Source organism: Oncorhynchus nerka, linkage group LG8 (genome assembly GCF_034236695.1).
Source record: "Oncorhynchus nerka isolate Pitt River linkage group LG8, Oner_Uvic_2.0, whole genome shotgun sequence".
Lineage (NCBI taxonomy): Eukaryota > Metazoa > Chordata > Actinopteri > Salmoniformes > Salmonidae > Oncorhynchus > Oncorhynchus nerka.
In genome coordinates this window covers 29,529,181-29,547,929 of record NC_088403.1, presented here as the reverse complement: position 1 = coordinate 29,547,929, position 18,749 = coordinate 29,529,181, and the positions used below count along the sequence as shown (strand labels likewise).

Sequence of the window (18,749 nt, the reverse complement as noted above, 5' to 3'; positions counted from 1 at the left end):
ACAGAAGGGTACCGATACAGGGTCAATGTGCGGGGGCACCCGTTATAGAGTTATCAAAGTGACTATGCATAGATGACAACATAGAGTAGCAGTGGTGTAAAGAGGGTGTGGGGGGACTGCAAATAATAGGTAGCCATTTGACTAGATGTTCAGGAGTCTTATGGCTTGGGAGTAGAGGCTTTTTAGAAGTCTCTTGGACCTAGACTTGGCACTCCGGTACAGCTTGCCATGCAGTAACAGAGAACAGTCTATGACTGGGGTGATTAGGGCCTTCCTCTGATACCACCTGATATAGAGGTCATGGAAGGCAAGAAGCTTGGCCCCAGTAATGTACTGGGCCGTTCGCACTACCCTCTGTAGTGCCTTGCGGTCGGAGGCGGAGCAGTTGCCATAACAGGCAGTGATGCAACCAGTCAGGATGCTCTCGATGGTGCAGCTGTAGAACTTTGAGGATCTGAGGACCTATGCCAAATCTTTTCAGTCTCCTGAGGGGGAATAGGTTTTGTTGTGCCCTCTTCATGACTGTCTTGGTGTGCTTGGACCATGTTAGTTTTTTGGTGATGTGAACACCAAGGAACTTGAAGCTCTCAACCTGCTCCACTGAAGACCTGTCGATGAGAATGGGGGCGTGCTTGGCCCTCTTTTTCCTGTAGTCCACAATCATCTCCTTTGTCCTGATGACGTTGAGGGAGAGGTTGTTGTCCTGGCACCACACGGCCAGGTCTCTGACCTCCTCACTATAAGCTGTCTCGTCATTGTCGGTGATCAGGCTGTTGTGTCATCGTCAAATTCAATGATGGTGTTGGAGTCATGCCTGACCGTGCAGTCATGAGTGAACAAGGAGTACAGTAGGTGACTGAGCACACACCCCTGGGGGGCTCCTGTGTTGAGGATCAGCGTGGGGGATGTGTTGTTACTTACCCTTACCACCTGGGGGCGGCCCATCAGGAAGTCCAGGATCCAGTTGCAGAGGGAGGTTTTTAGTCCCAGGGTCTTTAGCTTATTGATGAGCTTTGCAGGCACTATGGTGTTGAACGCTGAGCTGTAGTGAATTAATAGCATTCTCACATAGGTGTTCTTTTTGTCCAGATGGGAAAGGGCAGTGTGGAGTGCAATAGAGATTGCATCATCTGTGGATCTGTTGGGGCGGTATGCAAATTGGAGTGGGTCTAGGGTTTCTGGGATGATGGTGTTGATGTGAGCAATGACCAGCCTTTCAAGGCACTTCATGGCTACAGATATGAGTGCTATGGGTCGGTAGTCATTTAGGCAGGTTACCTTAGTGTTCTTGGGCACAGGGACTATGGTGGTCTGCTTAAAACATGTTGGTATTACAGACTCAGACAGGGAGAGGTTGAAAATGTTAGTGAAGACAATTGCCAGTTGGTCAGCTCATGCTCGCAGTACACGTTCTGGTAATCCATCTGGCCCTGCGGCCTTGTGAATGTTGACCTGTTTAAAGGTCTTACTCACATCGACTGCGGAGAGCATGATCACACAGTCTTCCGGAACAGCTGGTGCTCTCATGCATGTTTCAGTGTTATTTGCCTCGAAGCGAGCATAGAAGTAGTATAGCTTGTCTGGTAGACTCGTGTCACTGGGCAGCTCTCGGCTGTTCTTCCCCGTGTAGTCTAATGGTTTGCAAGCCCTGCCACATGACGAGTGTCAGAGCCGGTATAGTACGATTCGATCTTAGTCCTGTATTGATGCTTTGCCTGTTTGATGGTTCGTCAGAGGGCATAGCGGGATTTCTTATAAGCTTCCGGATTAGAGTCCCGCTCCTTGAAAGTGGCAGCTCTAGCCTTTAGCTCAGTGCGGATGCTGCCTGTAATCCATGGCTTCTGTTTGGGGTATGTACGTACAGTCACTGTGGGGATGAAGTCATCAATGAAGCCAATAACTGGTTAAACTATCCACAATTCAATGGAATTGCTACCCTCTGCATGCACAGTGCATTCTTCCATCACATGTACAGCTGATTCGCAAGATCTTGCACACGCATGAGATGCTATTGAGCCCACCCTACTACACTGTCTGAGCCAAGGACTATATACTTTCTGGTAAATTTTGATAAAGGAAACTGCACACTGCTCTTGACAGTATCACTGATATTTAATAAGCTTACGTATCGGCCTCATGGCCTTCGTCAAAGCTCTGACGAAGGCCGTGAGGCCGATACGTAAGCTTAGTATCACTGATATTTAATAAGCTTACGTATGGAAGGAGGTTTTCACTCAAAATCTCACGATACATGGCCCCATTCATTCTTTCCTTTACACAGATAAGTCGTCCTGGTCCCTTTGCAGAAAAACAACCCAAAGCATGATGTTTCCACCCCCATGCTTTACAGTAGGTATGGTGTTCTTTAGATGCAACTCAGCATTCTTTGTCCTCCAAACACGACGAGTTGAGTTTTTACCAAAAAGTTATATTTTGGTTTCATCTGACCATTTAACTTTCTCCCAATCTTCTTCTGGATCATCCAAATGCTCTCTAGCAAACTTCAGTCGGGTCTGGACATGTACTGGCTTAAGCAGGAGGACACGTCTGGCACTGCAGGATTTGAGTCCCTGGCTGCGTAGTGTGTTACTGATGGTAGGCTTTGTTACTTTGGTCCCAGCTCTCTGCAGGTCATTCACTAGGTGTGGTTCTGGGATTTTTGCTCACCGTTCTTGTGATAATTTTGACCCCACGGGGTGAGATCTTGCCCCAGATCGAGGGAGATTATCAGTGGTCTTGTATGTCTTCCATTTCCTAATAATTGCTCCCACAGTTGATTTCTTCAAACCAAGCTGTTTACCTATTGCAGATTCAGTCTTCCCAGCCTGGTGCAGGTCTACAATTTTGTTTCTGGTGTCCTTTGACAGCTCTTTGGTCTTGGCCATAGTGGAGATTGGAGTGTGACTGTTTGAGGTTGTGGACAGGTGTCTTTTATACTGATAACAAGTTCAAACAGGTGCCATTAATACAGGTAATGAGTGGAGGACAGAGGAGCCTCTTAAAGAAGAAGTTACAGGTCTGTGAGAGCCAGAAATCTTGCTTGTTTGTAGGTGACCAAATACTTATTTTCCACTATGATTTGCAAATAAATCAATTAAAAATCATACAATGTGATTTTCTGGATTTTTTTTCTCATTTTGTCTGTCATAGTGGAGTGGGAAATGATGAAAATTACAGGCCTCTCATCTTTTTAAGTGGGAGAACTTGCACAATTGGTGGCTGACTAAATACTTTTTTGCCCTACTGTACCTGATTTTTTTGTTAACTAGTAAATAGTAGCCGACAGCAAAGTGTGTTTAAATCATTTCTAACTTGTTAACAATTTCTGCTAGTTAGTTTTTGCTACCATGAGGGTTTTAGCTTACTTGAGTCTGCTAACTGAGTGTTAATTCACCTGTTTCCATACATGTTTCATTTTAAAACATTTATCTTACAAGAGTTGTTTAATCTAACTGCTTAACTATTTATCTGTACATGGAATTGTATTTGTTTAAAAATATATATATATATTCTTCTAATCTTTTTATAGGAAAATGGCACGGGCACTATCTGATGTGTGGAGACATTTCACTGCAGCTAATGTAGAAGGAAAAGCTGTGTAAATTTTCAAATACTGTGCCAAATCATATATGAAGAATGCAACAACGATACAGAATCATCTGGCCAAGTGCATAAAGTTCCCTGAGCGCTCACAACAAGCAACCTCTGACAAAAGTCCCTCTACTTCTAGTCGAGGTGAAAATGATGAATCAGACAGCTTATCGATAGCAACAGCTCATGTTCTTCCTGGAATCAGAAGTTTTTGTTGACTCAATGGAGGAACATAAGTCAGAGAAATGCTGATGAATGTCTTGCTCGAGCTGTGTATGCAACTGATTCACCTCTGATGCTTACAGGCAATGTGTATTGGAAGAGATTTCTGAATGTTCTTCGCCCAGCATACACCCCTCAAACCAGACATGCTTTATCTACTCATTTGCTGGATGCAGAGTTCAACAGAGTTCAAGTGAAGGTCAAGCAAATCATAGAGAAAGCAGACTGTATTGCAATCATCTCTGATGGGTGGTCAAATGTTCGTGGGCAAGGAATAATTAACTACATCATCTCCAACCCTCAATCAGTATTCTACACGAGCACAGACACAAGGAGACAACGGACACACCGGTCTCTACATTGCAGATAAGCTGAAGGCAGTCATCAATGGCCTTGGACCACAGAAGGTATTTGCACTGGTGACAGACAATGCTGCGAACATGAAGGCTGCTTGGTCTAAAGTGGAGGAGTCCTACCCTCACATCACACCCATTGGCTGTGCTGCTCATGCATTGAATCTGCTCCTCACTCTATAAGAGAGCCAAGGAAATGGTTAGGTATGTGAAGGGTCATCAAGTTATAGCAGCAATCTACCTCATCAAGCAATACGAGAAGAATAAGAGCACCATATTGAAGCTGCCCAGCAGCACCTGTTGGGGTGGTGTTGTCATCATGTTTGACAGTCTCCTGGAGGGGAAGGAGTCTCTCCAAGAAATGGCCATATCACAGTCTGCCAATATGGACAGCCCCAGCAAGAGGATCCTCCTGGATGATGTATTTTGGGAGAGCGTGGTAAGCAGCCTGAAACTCCTGAAACCTATAGCAGTAGCCATTGCACGGATTGAGGGAGACAATGCCATCCTGTCTGATGTTCAGACTCTGCTTGCAGATGTAAGAGAAGAAATCCGTACTGCCCTGCCCACTTCACTGTTACTCCAAGCAGAGGAAACTGCAGTTCTGAAATACATCAAAAAGCATGAAGACTTCTGCCTGAAGCCCATACACGCCGCAGCATGCATGTTGGGTCCCAAGTATGTTGGGTCCCAAGCAAGGGCTTTGGGATGGAGATGCAATATGGCAGTTGTGCCAACATATCTCATTAGCCACCTGGTCGAAGGGACTTTGTGGATCTGAGGCTCTTTCCCCGGTTGCCTCCATCATCTCCAAATCCCACCAACATCAGCCGCCTCAGAGCGTAACTGGTCCTTGTTTGGGAACACACACACCAAAGCACGCAACATGCTGACCGATACAAGGGTTGACAATTTGGTGGCCATCCGGGAAAATGTTTGGCTTTTTGAACCTGACAACAACCCATCCTCAACAAGGTTGGAAAGTGACAGTGAAGATGAGGCCTCAGAGTCTGATGTTCAAGAGGTGGACATTGAGGAGGTCCAGGGAGAAGACATGGAAGCCTGAGAGGAAGACAACCAAAGCTTTAGTTTCTAGACTATCATTTTACAGATGTATGTTGAAAACATTTTTGGGAGATTGGGGATCATTCAATATTCCCTTTTTGTTGTTCAGTAAAATCATCCCATGTGAAGAGTCAACTCATTTAATTAAAGTTCAATTCGTAACAGATACATTTGGGAGACTGAATGAACTGAACACAAGGATGCTGGGTGGGTAAATAAAGAAAAATATTCTACAGATGACTGAATGAATCAGTGAATTCAGAGGAAAGACTTCTTATTTGAGAGAGTCTTTCAAAAACCAACCATGCACCCTTCCCTCGGCGGTGCATTTTTCTAAACAGAAAACAGCATCAGTAAGTGTCTCACATGAGTGATGACTGCTCCCCTTCACCGATTTGAAGTGCACTTTCGGACCTACTTCCCAATCCATTTGACTGTGATCCTGGATCAGTTGACATGCCGGTAAGTGAAATTGAACAGGTGATCGAGGTGTCATGTGACCGAAAGCATTCAGGGGTCACCATGGAGGAGTATTGGTTCCTGACTCAAGGGGAATACCCTTCCGTCTTCCTCTGTGCGTTCAAAACAAATGGGAACTCGGAAATCTCAGACTTATGACTTCAGTGCGTTTAAGACAACTGGGAACTCTGAAAAGAACGATCTCTGACTGGGAAAAATAGTTTTGAACGGTCATCCAACTCGGAATTCCAACTCTGGAACTCAAGCCTCTTTCTAGAGCTCCGACTTTCCGACCTGAAGATTACTGACGTCATTATTTGACCGGGTACTTTTCCGAGTTCTCAGTTGTCTTGAACGCACCATAAAGCTCATGCCACCCTTCGCCAGCTCATATCTGTGTGAAGCTGGATTCCGTGCTCTCGTCTGCATTAAAACCAAATAGAGATCGAGGTTGGATGTGACAGCAGAGATGAGGTGCGCACTGTCGACCACGCCCCTGACTTTGAGAAGCTCCGACACTACATGCATCTAGCACACCCATCTCATTAGTGTTGTTGAGAAAAGATCAATTGTCAGACAAATTTGCAATTGACTGTCATAGCCCGAAATAAAAAAGTTACATTGGCTGTTAATTACATTTGTTTTACATGGTTGGGGCAATGAGAATTTTCAGATATCAAAATGGGGTCGTGGGCCAAAGAGTTTTGGGAACCCCTGGTCTAGCATGAACAACAAAGAACAGTACACCAGAATGGACCATTAACCAACATATATTTTTCTTGCATTTATTTAAGGATCTATCTGTACTATTTAGTAGAGTGATACACTATAGGACAAGTCTCCTCACCGCCACCTGGATCCTCACTGGAGGTTGGGGTTCTGTTGGTGACACAGTAACTCTCTGATGGAGAAACAGTCTTCGTGGAGACAGAGGTCACTGCACTGGACTTATCCACTGGCACTGATGTGATGTCACTGATGATGGTGGTTGTCACTGTAACCGTAGTAATGACCTCTTGGGTCTCTGTGACCGAATCTAGGGTTAGATGGAAAAGGTCAGAGTAACAGTTTTAACTGACCTGTCCAACTATACCTCATAGAAGCAAGGCAGCAATTGATGAAAATTGGGAGGGACATACGCAGTGTTTGAGATAAAAGTGAACTGAGAGTGATTGGTCTTGGGCTAACTCTCTCTGTGGGCACTGAGAGGTGCGTTGTAGGAAATTGAGTTGTCTTGTGGGTTGTTGAAGCTGTTGGGGGAGAGAGGATGAAAGAGGTCTGTCACAGGAAATCAATACAACCAGGACAGGGACTTAAAGTGCCTTCAGAGAGTATTCACACCCCTCGAATTCTTCCACATTTTGTTGTGTTACAGCCTGAATTTAACATTTGATTGAATTGAGCTTTTGTGTCAATGATCTACACACCATACCCAATAATATCAAAGTGGAATTATGTTTTTAGAAATGTTTACAAGTTAATTTAAAACGAAAAGCTAAAATGTCTTGAACGTTGCTTAACAAGTCACGTAAGTTGCATGGACTCACCCTGTGTGCAATAGTGTTTAAAAGTTCTAATGCAGCTGTTTAGCTTAATATCAAATCATTTCTGGGTAACAATTAAGTAACTTACTGGGAATTGGTTAAAAAGAAACCAAAATAACAACAATTTTGCTAGGACTGTCTTGGAGTGGTCTGAGTCAGGAGGAGGAAACAGAAAATTAGCTGTTATTAGCAGAGGTTTAGAACTGTCTTTCTAATTGGTCTATTAACTAATTTACCGCATGGTGATGTCACCAGACAGGCCAAAACGCCATCCCTCCAAAACAGGCTGAAATTTCAGACAGGATTTTCAAACCGCTCCTACACTAAAAGGGTATTATCATAATTTTCACAGTATTAGTGTGGAAATATAGAGTACCAGTCAAAAGTTTGGACACACCTACTCATTCAAGGGTTTTTCTTTATTTTTTACTATTTTCTACGTTGTAGAAAAATAGTGAAGACAAACTTTTAAATAATAAATATGGAATCATGTAGTAACCAAAAAAGTGTTAAACAAATCAAAATATGTTTTATATTTGAGATTCTTCAAAATTGTCACCTTTTGCCTTGATGACAGCTTTGCACACTCTTGGCATTTTCTCAACCAGCTTCAGGAGGTGTGCCTTGTTAAAAGTTAATTTGTGGAATTTCTTTCCTCCTTAATGCATTTGAGACAATCAGTTGTGTTGTGAGAAGGTAGGGCTGGTATACAAAAGAGAGCCCTAGTTGGTAAAAGACCAAGTCCATATTATGGCAAGAACAGCTCAAATAAGCAAAGAGAAATGACAGTCCACTGTTACTTTAAGACATGAAGGTCAGTCAACGCGGAAAATGTCAAGAACTTTGAAAGTTTCTTCAAGTGCAGTTGCAAAAACCATCAAGTGCTATGATGAAACTGGCTCTCATGAAGACTGCCACAGGAAAGGAAGACCCAGAGTTATGTCTGTTGCAAGTCCAATAGAGCTCAAATAAATGCTTCAGAGTTCAAGTAACGGACACATCTCAACATCAACTGTTCAGAGGAGACTGCGTGAATCAGGCCTTCATGGTCGAATTGCTGCAAAGAAACCATTACTAAAGGACACCAATAATAATTAGAGACTTGCTTGGGCCAAGAAACACGAGCAATGGGCATTAGACCGGTGGAAATCTGTCCTTCGGCCTGATGAGTCCAAATTTGAGATTTTTGGTTCCAACTGCCGTGTCTTTGTGAGACGCAGAGTAGGTGAACGGATGATCTCTGCATGTGTTTGTTCACCCCGTGAAGCATGGAGGAGGTGTGGGTGTGCTTTGCTTGTGACACTGTCAGTGATTTATTTAGAAATCAAGGCACACTTAACCAGCATGGCTACCACAGCATTCTGCAGTGATACACCATCCCATCTGGTTTGCACTTAGTGGGACTATCACATGTTTTTCAACAGGACAATGACCCAAAATACACCCCCGGCTGTGTAAGGGCTATTTGACCAAGAAGGAGAATGGTGTAGTGCTGATTCAGATGACCTGGCACCCACAATCACCTGACCTCAACCCAATTGCAATGGTTTGGGATGAGTTGGACCGCAGTGTGAAGGAAAAGCAGCCAGCAAGTGCTCAGCATATGTGGGAACTCCTGCAAGGCTACATTCCAGGTGAAGCTGGTTGAGAGAATGCAAAGAGTGTGCAAAGCTGTCATCAAAGTAAAGGGTGGCTACTTTGAAGAATATAAAATCTAAAACCCTTCTTTGGTTACTACATGATTCCATATGTGTTATTTCATAGTTTGATGTCTTCACTATTATTCTACAATGAAGTAAAAAATAAAGAAAAACCCTTGAATGACTGTTGACAATTAAATCCATTGTAATTCCACTTTGTAACAGAACAAAATGTGGAAAAAGTCGAAGGGTGCGAATACTTTCTGAAGGCACCGTAGGCCTCAACCCAAGTCAAACAAACACCTGCACACAGTGTGGGGTTGGACACAGAGAGAATCACATTGTGTTCTCAGACGGTTGACAAACACAGTCTGATCAATGTCAGTGGACCCTTTCCCTTAGGTCAGCGTTTCCCAAACCAAGGGGGTGCACATTTTGGTTTTTCCCTAACACTACACAGCTGATTCAAATAATCAACTAATCCTCACGTGTTGAATCAGCTGTGTAAAGTTAGGGCAAAAAACAAAACGTGCAACCCTTGGGCTCCTGAGGACCAAATTTGGGAAACGCTGCCTTAGGTCCATTGGCAATGTACAGAATGTTCCATACAATGTATCTCTCCATATACTGTATCACACAGATCATGTACCCAAATGGTTAGGAGAAAGTGAAAGTAGTGGTGCTGAATCACAAGAAGTGGAAAGGAGAGAGGATATGTTGACGGCAGTCAGTTATTTTTAGTCTGGTATTACAAGAAATATACACCCACTCCCCTATGGTACTTTCCATTTGCTTTCCATAGTACTTTCAAACTTGTACTTCTTTATTTTTTTAACTGCCTTATGTTCAAACCATACAGTAACATTATGGAAATGTTGTGCAGCTGACCGATTGGCTCATTTCCCAGATATCAGAGATAATTATTCTCTCTCTCTCTACTGACAATTTACCCCAGTGTTTTACCCAAAAGGCTCAGACTTTTCTTTTTCCCCTGTATGGGGAAGTGTCTCACTGGGCCATGGCTCCGGTGGACGTGCTCTGACTTGGAGCCAAGGTAAGGCTATGGGTACTTTTCAGCTGTCATTTACGTAAGTGGCTAACTGTGAACTTTAACACCTTCTCACAAAAGCAACGATCTTGAATGATGCCGAGTTTGTCTATTATGCTCGCCACAAGTCATTAGTGACGAACTCCTGATGAAAACACAATAATAGCACTAGAGCATTAACATAAAACACTGGTGAGACCCAGGTGTGGGAGTAAGTCTAGATGGAAAAGTGCCCACATCACCAACGAACTATCATGGTCCAAACATACCAAGACAGTCATGAAGAGGCCACGACAAAACCTTTTGCCCCACAGGAGACTGAAAAGATTTGGCATGGGCCCCCAGATCCTCAAAAGGTTCTACAGCTGCACCATCGAGAGCATCCTGACCGGTTGCATCACTGGGGCCAAGCTTCCTGCCATCCAGGACCAATATAATAGGTGGTGTCAGAGGAAAGTCCATAAAATTGACAGAGACTCCAGTCACCCAAGTTATAGACTGTTTTCTCTGCTACCGCACGGCAAGCGGTACCGGGGTGCCAAGTCTAGGACCAAAAGTCTCCTCAACAGCTTCTACCCCCAAGCCATTAGACTGCTGAACAATTCATAAAAATCGCCACCGGACAATTTACATTGACCCCCCCTGTACACTGCTGCTACTCGCTGTTTGTTTGTTGCCTATGCATAGACAATTTGCCCCCACCTACATGTACAGATTATTCTTATTGTGTTACTTTTAATTATTACTTCTTTTTTTTGCCTACTTGGTAAATAATTTATTCTTCTTGAACTGTTTGTTAAGGGCTTGTAAAGTAAGCATTTCACGGTAAAGTCTACACTTGTTGTATTCGGCGCATGTGGCAAATGAAGTTTGATTTGCTGGCTGCTGGCTTTAATCTCATTCATCTCCCCTGACATGAAACCCCCTACAACCATTTCCTGCCATCAGGCTTTGGCATTTATTAACAACATTTCTAAATCTCTCTTTCTCTCTCTGGCAGAGACAGGCAGGCAGGCAGGCAGGCATGCAGACAGGCAATACTCACGTTCTATCGTAGTTGGAATGGATGGGTCAGCTGGAATAAGCATGTGAGAATCAGCCAGACAATACACACGTTTGTTCCAAATATCTAGTCTCATACCTGCTCTTTATATGTAAATGATATGCATTACAGATATAGTCTATAGTTGGAATACCTGATCTTATAGGTGTGGCTTGTCTGTCTCAATGTGTCATAGAAGCGTCTACTTACGTATGCATATCAGTGTTGGGAGTGTCCACTGAAGAACCTGACCAATCCGTTTGCACTTGGTGAGATTGGAGGTTCCCGCCTTCCTCACATAGCCATCCACACACTGGTAGCGCAGAGATTCGTTTTCTTGATAACTATCCCTCGTGTTCAGGGGCTTGGTGAGCTTCCAATGAGACAGGGGTGGGCACACGTCTGAGGGGTGATGAGAAGGTGACTAGTAAATAAGGTGTGTTCCCATAATACTGGGGTGGAACCAAAGCCTCAGTGGTGCAGTCACGATTTGAACACGTTGGGGGACCAATTTTGTCTTGGGGGGGAATGCATGGAGACTTATCTCCCTCACCAGCTTTAAACATCTGCTATCTGAGCAGCTAACCGATCGCTGCAGCTGGGGAGGGAAGGGCACCTAAGTAGTGCCACAATGTTAACCACAATGTGTCTCAATCCACCAGAGCGGAGGGACCTAATGGGAGGGATATGTAATCAGAAAATTAGCTGTTATTGGTCAACTAACATACCATCTGGTAATGTCACCAGGAAGCCTAAACTCCATCCATGTAACATTTTCTGATTAGAAGGTCCTGTGAAGATTTTGTGGATTGTATTTTCAACTAGCAACTATTATCATTTCACATTATCACATAAACAAAATCACTTTTACAGTGTTAGTTTCTTCAGTTGTAGCATAATATAATACCTCATTTAAAAAAATACTAATTTTGACTGCAGTAGGCCTTTAACAATGTTTGCCATTACTCATGGGCTGCCGTCCAAACACTAAAAAGACACACCCTCGTCCACTTACTGTACCCTTGCCTTATGCCCTTCCACTTACTGTATCCTCACCTTATGCCCTTGGGGGAATCCCCGTTGCCATCTTGGAGGGCGGGTCCAAATAATTAGCCAAGCAAGGGAAGTTTGCAACGTAAGCCCCTCAGCCCTCGTTTTTAGTCGGCTTTGCGAGTGTACAATTATGTTCACTCCAGGGCCTGAAACCCCCCATAATTCAATTCGCGACCATTGTACATCCGCTAAGAAAAGTCTGTGAAAACTTAAAAACAACATCAATGGAGAAATCAACATACAAGTGTAAGTAAAAACGAATGCAAATAAGTTAGAAAGTGTGCTACTAATGCACATGACTGCACAAACACGTCTCGTAAAAGTAAATATGTTTTTGTTTGGTTATCTTTTGAGAAATACATTTTTTTCCCTCTTCAGAAGCTAGGCAGGCTAACGTTAGTTAGCAAATTAATTTGCTAGCTATCATACAGTAGGCATATATTAATAATTATTTAATACAAGTAGACATGCACTCAATTGACTGTTGTGCATATAAAGTACCTGGTGGATGAAAACACAATCATCGCGGGATGAACGAGTGACAAATTTCCAGCCAATTAAAAATCATTCCTACCTCCCTCGCCCCTTGCCCTGTCAGTGTATACTCGTCAAATTTCATGATCCGTCATCAGAAGTGTCCACTTAATTTGAGGGCTGAGGGGATAGGGTGTGTCTTTTAAGTGTTTGGACCTCAGCCCAGGTCTCTCTGGAAGGTTCGTAGAAAACATAGTAGGAGAGGAAAGATACGCTTCAGTAGTGTTTTAATGACAATATAAGCAAGACAATGGGTGTGAATATGTTTAACTATTACATTTCAGAGAGCCTTTAAAATAGCCTTCATTTGGTTGGCCCACAGATGTGGCAGGTTCCTGTCATGTCAAATAGTGTCCACTGCCAAATTGTGTTCAACCCCTGCATCCCAATGGGCTAACACAGGGTCACACATGGTGTTTTTTGGTAGTCTTAAAAATCTTCATGGTATCAAAAGTATACACCTCACACACATATGGTTATTGACGCAAATTGAAGAAGACACCTGTACCGTGTCAGATATTGAGTTGAAATGGAGTCTGAGTTTACATCCCAATATTACACTTTAACTTTCTGTCCAAAAGGGATGCAGAAAAATGAATCCATGCTTTTGTTACTTCTAGGTTATACTACTGCAATGCTCTACTTTCCGGCTACCTGGATAAAGCACTAAATAAACTTCAGTTAGTGCTAAATACGGCTGCTAGAATCCTGACTAGAACCAACACATTTGATCATATTACTCCAGTGCTAGCCTCCCTACACTGGCTTCCTGTTAAGGCAAGGGCTGATTTCAAGGTTTTACTGCTATTTTTCAATCAATAATTGTGCTAGGACTGTCTGGGAGTGGTCTGAGTGGGGAGGGAAGGGCACCTAAGTAGTGCCACAATGTTAACCACAATGTGGCTCAATCCACCAGAGCGGAGGGACCTAATGGGAGGGATATGTAATCAGAAAATTTGCTGTTATTGGTCAACTAACATACCATCTGGTAATGTCACCAGGCAAGCCTAAACTCCATCCTTGTAACATTTGCTGATTGGAAGGTCCTGTGAAGATTTTGTGGATTGTATTTTCAACTAGCAACTATTATCATTTCACATTATCACATAAACAAAATCACTTTTACAGTGTTAGTTTCTTCAGTTGTAGCATAATATAATACATAATAAAAAAAATACTAATTTTGACTGCAGTAGGCCTTTAACAATGTTTGCCATTACTCATGGGCTGCCGTCCAAACACTAAAAAGACACACCCTCGTCCACTTACTGTACCCTTGCCTTATGCCCTTCCACTTACTGTATCCTCACCTTATGCCCTTGGGGGAATCCCCGTTGCCATCTTGGAGGGCGGGTCCAAATAATTAGCCAAGCAAGGGAAGTTTGCAACGTAAGCCCCTCAGCCCTCGTTTTTAGTCGGCTTTGCGAGTGTACAATTATGTTCACTCCAGGGCCTGAAACCCCCCATAATTCAATTCGCGACCATTGTACATCTGCTAAGAAAAGTCTGTGAAAACTTAAAAACAACATCAATGGAGAAATCAACATACAAGTGTAAGTAAAAACGAATGCAAATAAGTTAGAAAGTGTGCTACTAATGCACATGACTGCACAAACACGTCTCGTAAAAGTAAATATGTTTTTGTTTGGTTATCTTTTGAGAAATACATTTTTTTCCCTCTTCAGAAGCTAGGCAGGCTAACGTTAGTTAGCAAATTAATTTGCTAGCTATCATACAGTAGGCATATATTAATAATTATTTAATACAAGTAGACATGCACTCAATTGACTGTTGTGCATATAAAGTACCTGGTGGCTGAAAACACAATCATCGCGGGATGAACGAGTGACAAATGTCCAGCCAATTTTAAAATCATTCCTACCTCCCTTGCCCTGTCAGTGTATACTCGTCAAACTTCATGATTCGTCATCAGAAGTGTCCACTTAATTTGAGGGCTGAGGGGATAGGGTGTGTCTTTTAAGTGTTTGGACCTCAGGCCAGGTCTCTCTGGAAGGTTAGTAGAAAACAGGGTCACACATGGTGTTTTTTGGTAGTCTTAATCTTCATGGTATCAAAAGTATACACCTCACACACATATGGTTATTGACACAAATTGAAGAAGACATCTGTACCATGTCAGATATTGAGTTGAAATGGAGTCTGAGTTTACATCCCAATATTACACTTTAACTTTCTGTCCAAAAAGTATGCAGAAAAATGAATCCATGCTTTTGTTACTTCTAGGTTAGACTACTGCAATGCTCTACTTTCCGGCTACCTGGATAAAGCACTAAATAAACTTCAGTTAGTGCTAAATACGGCTGCTAGAATCCTGACTAGAACCAACAAATTTGATCATATTACTCCAGTGCTAGCCTCCCTACACTGGCTTCCTGTTAAGGCAAGGGCTGATTTCAAGGTTTTACTGCTAACCTACAAAGCATTACATGGGCTTCCTCCTACCTATCTTTATGATTTGGTCCTGCCGTACATACCTACACGTACGCTACGGTCACAAGACGCAGGCCCCCTAATTGTCCCTAGAATTTCTAAGCAAACAGCTGGAGGCAGGCCTTTCTCCTATAGAGCTCCATTTTTATGGAATGGTCTGCCTACCCATGTGAGAGACGCAGACTCGGTCTCAACCTTTAAGTCTTTACTGAAGACTCACCTCTTCAGTGGGTCATATGATTGAGTGTAGTCTGGCCCAGGAGTGTGAAGGCTCTGGAGCAACGAACCGCCCTTGCTGTCTCTGCCTGGCCGGTTCCCCTCTCTCCACTGGGAATCTCTGCCCATAACCCTATTACAGGGGCTGAGTCACTGCCTTACTGGTGCTCTTTCATGCCGTCCCTAGGAGGGGTGCGTCACTTGAGTGGGTTGAGTCACTGACGTGATCTTCCTGTCTGGGTTGCCCCCCTCGGCCTTGTCTCAGGATGGTAAGTTGGTGGTTGAAGATATCCCTCTAGTGGTGTGGGGGCTGTGCTTTGGCAAAGTGGGTGGGGTTATATCCTTCCTGTTTGGCCCTGTCCGGGGGTATCATCGGATGGGGCCACAGTGTCTCCTGACCGCTCCTGTCTCAGCCTCCAGTATTTATGCTGCAGTAGTTTATGTGTCGGGGGGCTATGGTCAGTTTGTTATATCTGGAGTACTTCTCCTGTCTTATCCGGTGTCCCGTGTGAATTTAAGTATGCTCTCTCTAATTCTCTCTTTCTCTCGGAGGACCTGAGCCCTAGGACCATGCCTCAGGACTACCTGGCATGATGACTCCTTGCTGTCCCCAGTCCACCTGGAAGTGCTGCTGCTCCAGTTGCAACTGTTCTGCTGCGGCTATGGAATCCTGACCTGTTCACCGGATGTGCTACCTGTCCCAGACCTGCTGTTTTCAACTCTCTAGAGACAGCAGGAGTGGTAGAGATACTCTTAATGATCGGCTATGAAAAGCCAACTGATATTTACTCCTGAGGTGCTGACTTGCTGCACCCTCGACAACTACTGTGATTATTATTATTTGACCATGCTGGTCATTTATGAACATTTGAACATCTTGGCCATGTTCTGTTATAATCTCCACCCGGCACAGTCAGAAGAGGACTAGACACCCCTCATAGCCTGGTTCCTCTTTAGGTTTCTTCCTAGGTTTCGACCTTTCTATGGAGTTTTCCTAGCCACCGTGCTTCTACACCTGCATTGCTTGCTGTTTGGGGTTTTAGGCTGGGTTTCTGTACAGCACTTTGAGATATCAGCTGAGGTACGAAAGGCTATATAAATACATTTGATTTGATTTGAATATACAACACAGAAGCTCAAAACATATAAACCCCTAGTTTGTTTTTGAGGTGTCCATGAAGACCACTACTCAAAGATGTTCTGTTGGTCAATATTTCCCTTCAGTGAATCCCTATCATCTTGTCAACAAGCATATATCTTATACCAATCTGTCTGTATAGGCTTTTATTCATAACAAGTCCAGGCATCGAATCTTCTGTTTCTGTAGCATGAAGCCTCTTGATGTACAAGTATACCCCCTAATCTGTCACAGGGCCTTACCCCGAATCCACTCCTTAATGCTGTGTACCAAGCAGAGAGGAAATAGGTCCCATTTATAGTCTTCGGTAGAACTCCCAATCTCAGGCGGACACTTTAACCACAAGGCCGCTGAGGTGGTTCCAGGTGTATTTACATTTAAAAAATCTCTCCAAAATGTATTTAAAAATAAATAAATCTTTGTATCAATTTCTAAAACGTATATTTAAAAAAAAGTATTGCCAAAATGACATTCTTTGATTATAGACAATAACGTTTTCATGTTTTTATGAGTGTTTGAGTTTGGTCTCTGTCTGCTTAGACTGCTTTCAGGGTAAGGAAACATGGTTTCTTTCAGCATTTCCCAAACAGGGACTAGTGATTAGGCCTTCTTCCTCTGGGGACCATTTGGGAAAGAAATAATTGACCATCACTTTTTTAATAAAAACATACATTTTTCTTTACATCTACAACCCTAACACATAGGCTATGGTTGGTTTAAGATAGTAATAACATGGACAATCAAGCTTTTTGATTCTCTATTTTAGGTCACCTGGTAGTGTCTGAAACAAATGTGTAAAAAGGATTTGATGAAACTGCAATAAATAACACACAAATACACTGAGTGTACAAAACATTATTGAGTTGCACCCCCTTTCGCCCTCAGAACAGTCTCAATTTGTTGGGGCATGGAATCTACAAGGTGTTGAAAGCGTTCCACAGGGAAGCTGGCCCATGCTGAATGCTTCCCACAGTTGTGTCAAGTCGGGTGGATGTCCTTTGGGTGGAGGACCATTCTTGATACACAAGGGAAACTGTTGAGCGTGAAAAATCCAGCACCTGGCACCTACTACCATACCCCGTTCAAAGGCACTTAAATATTTTGTCTTGACCATTCATCCTCTGAATGGCACAAAATACACAATCCATGTCTCAATTGACTCAAGGCTTAAAAATCATACTTTAACCCGTCTCCTCCCCTTCACCTACACTGATGGAAGTGGATATCAATAAGGGATCATAGCTTTCACCTGGTCAGTCTATGTCATGGTTCCATGTAGAACCCTTTCGCTAGAGGGAACCAAAAGGTGTTCTACCTGGAACCAAGAAGGGTTCTATAAATGGTTATCCTATGGGAACTGCCAAAGAACCCTTTTAGGTTCTAGATAACATCTTTTGAGAGTGTTGTTCAATCTATGCAGATGGCAGCCACCAACCACAAGCACACACACACACACACACACGTTTTTTATTTAAAGAAGAAAAAAATTATCTCCGATTTATTTTAAACTAGCATTTGGTTAAATGTTATTTCTAACGGTAAATGTGTGCTTATAGTATTGGTTTATTTGGTAAGTGTGGTATAAACGCAACAGAATAAAAGTTAGTGTTATTTTGTAGCCGTAGCTAGTTGACTAGCTAGCAGCAAGCAAGAGATATGAACGTTGCCACTGAGCACGGCAAACGAACATAAAGAACGAACTAATCGAACGAACGACTGGATCGCTTATTTAGCTAGATAAATAGTTTTGCTGCTAGAAACCTACTTATATGAGGATAAATATCGAACTAGCAACCAAAATATGAAAAAGTATACATTCGTTTATTTTTTTAAAATTATACGTAAAAAAATATATATATATTATACCTGTACATGTGTGATTTCTTTGGCAACTGTACTATAAGCGGGATAAACAACGCCGTTCTGTAAAATACATTGGGAAAATAATTCGCAAAGGGACGACGTTTATCCCTTACTATACATAATTGTAACAGAAAAAATGTACTGACCTGGACTGGCAGTATTGAGTCGACACGCTTTGACGATAAGAAGGAGGGAAATGAGACGCAGCCGCATGACCCTGGAGCCTGCTATTCCAATGTTTAAATAAAGGACTCACTTTCAAGTCTCTTTGATGATGAACTAAGTCACAGGAAAATAATATGCCACTCCGAACGTTTGATATGGTCTGTGTTAACGCCGCAAACCTTTCATCCACATTACATGTGTAGCTCCCACTTTGACACTTTCACTTTCATTCTCAATCATTGACGGCTACTATTACAACCTGGACTCAGGGGTAGACGTAACATAGTAAATGTAAATCTTCAATATTAAAATGCGTATGATATGTTACGTTTCCTATGGTATGTATTGATTTGTGGATTTCCATC

At 42.8% G+C, this 18,749-nt stretch overlaps 1 protein-coding gene across 3 annotated transcripts in view; it reads right to left on the bottom strand.

Moving 5' to 3' along the window:
- Nucleotides 1-18,619, bottom strand: part of LOC115133090 (interleukin-15 receptor subunit alpha-like) — a 32,932-nt gene extending 14,313 nt beyond the window's left edge. Inside the window, exons 1-5 of one of the 3 annotated variants that reach the window (XM_029665961.2) lie at nucleotides 18,366-18,619; nucleotides 11,175-11,366; nucleotides 10,968-10,997; nucleotides 6,830-6,940; nucleotides 6,538-6,726 (exon numbers count right to left, since the gene is read on the bottom strand). In XM_029665961.2, coding sequence (XP_029521821.1) covers nucleotides 6,538-6,726; nucleotides 6,830-6,940; nucleotides 10,968-10,997; nucleotides 11,175-11,366; nucleotides 18,366-18,432 — 589 coding nt within the window. In that variant the 5' untranslated portion in view covers nucleotides 18,433-18,619. The remainder of the gene's footprint in view (nucleotides 1-6,537; nucleotides 6,727-6,829; nucleotides 6,941-10,967; nucleotides 10,998-11,174; nucleotides 11,367-18,365) is intronic. The other 2 variants (XM_029665963.2, XM_029665962.2) reach the window with 2 other exon arrangements.
- Nucleotides 18,620-18,749: the final 130 nt, after the last annotated feature.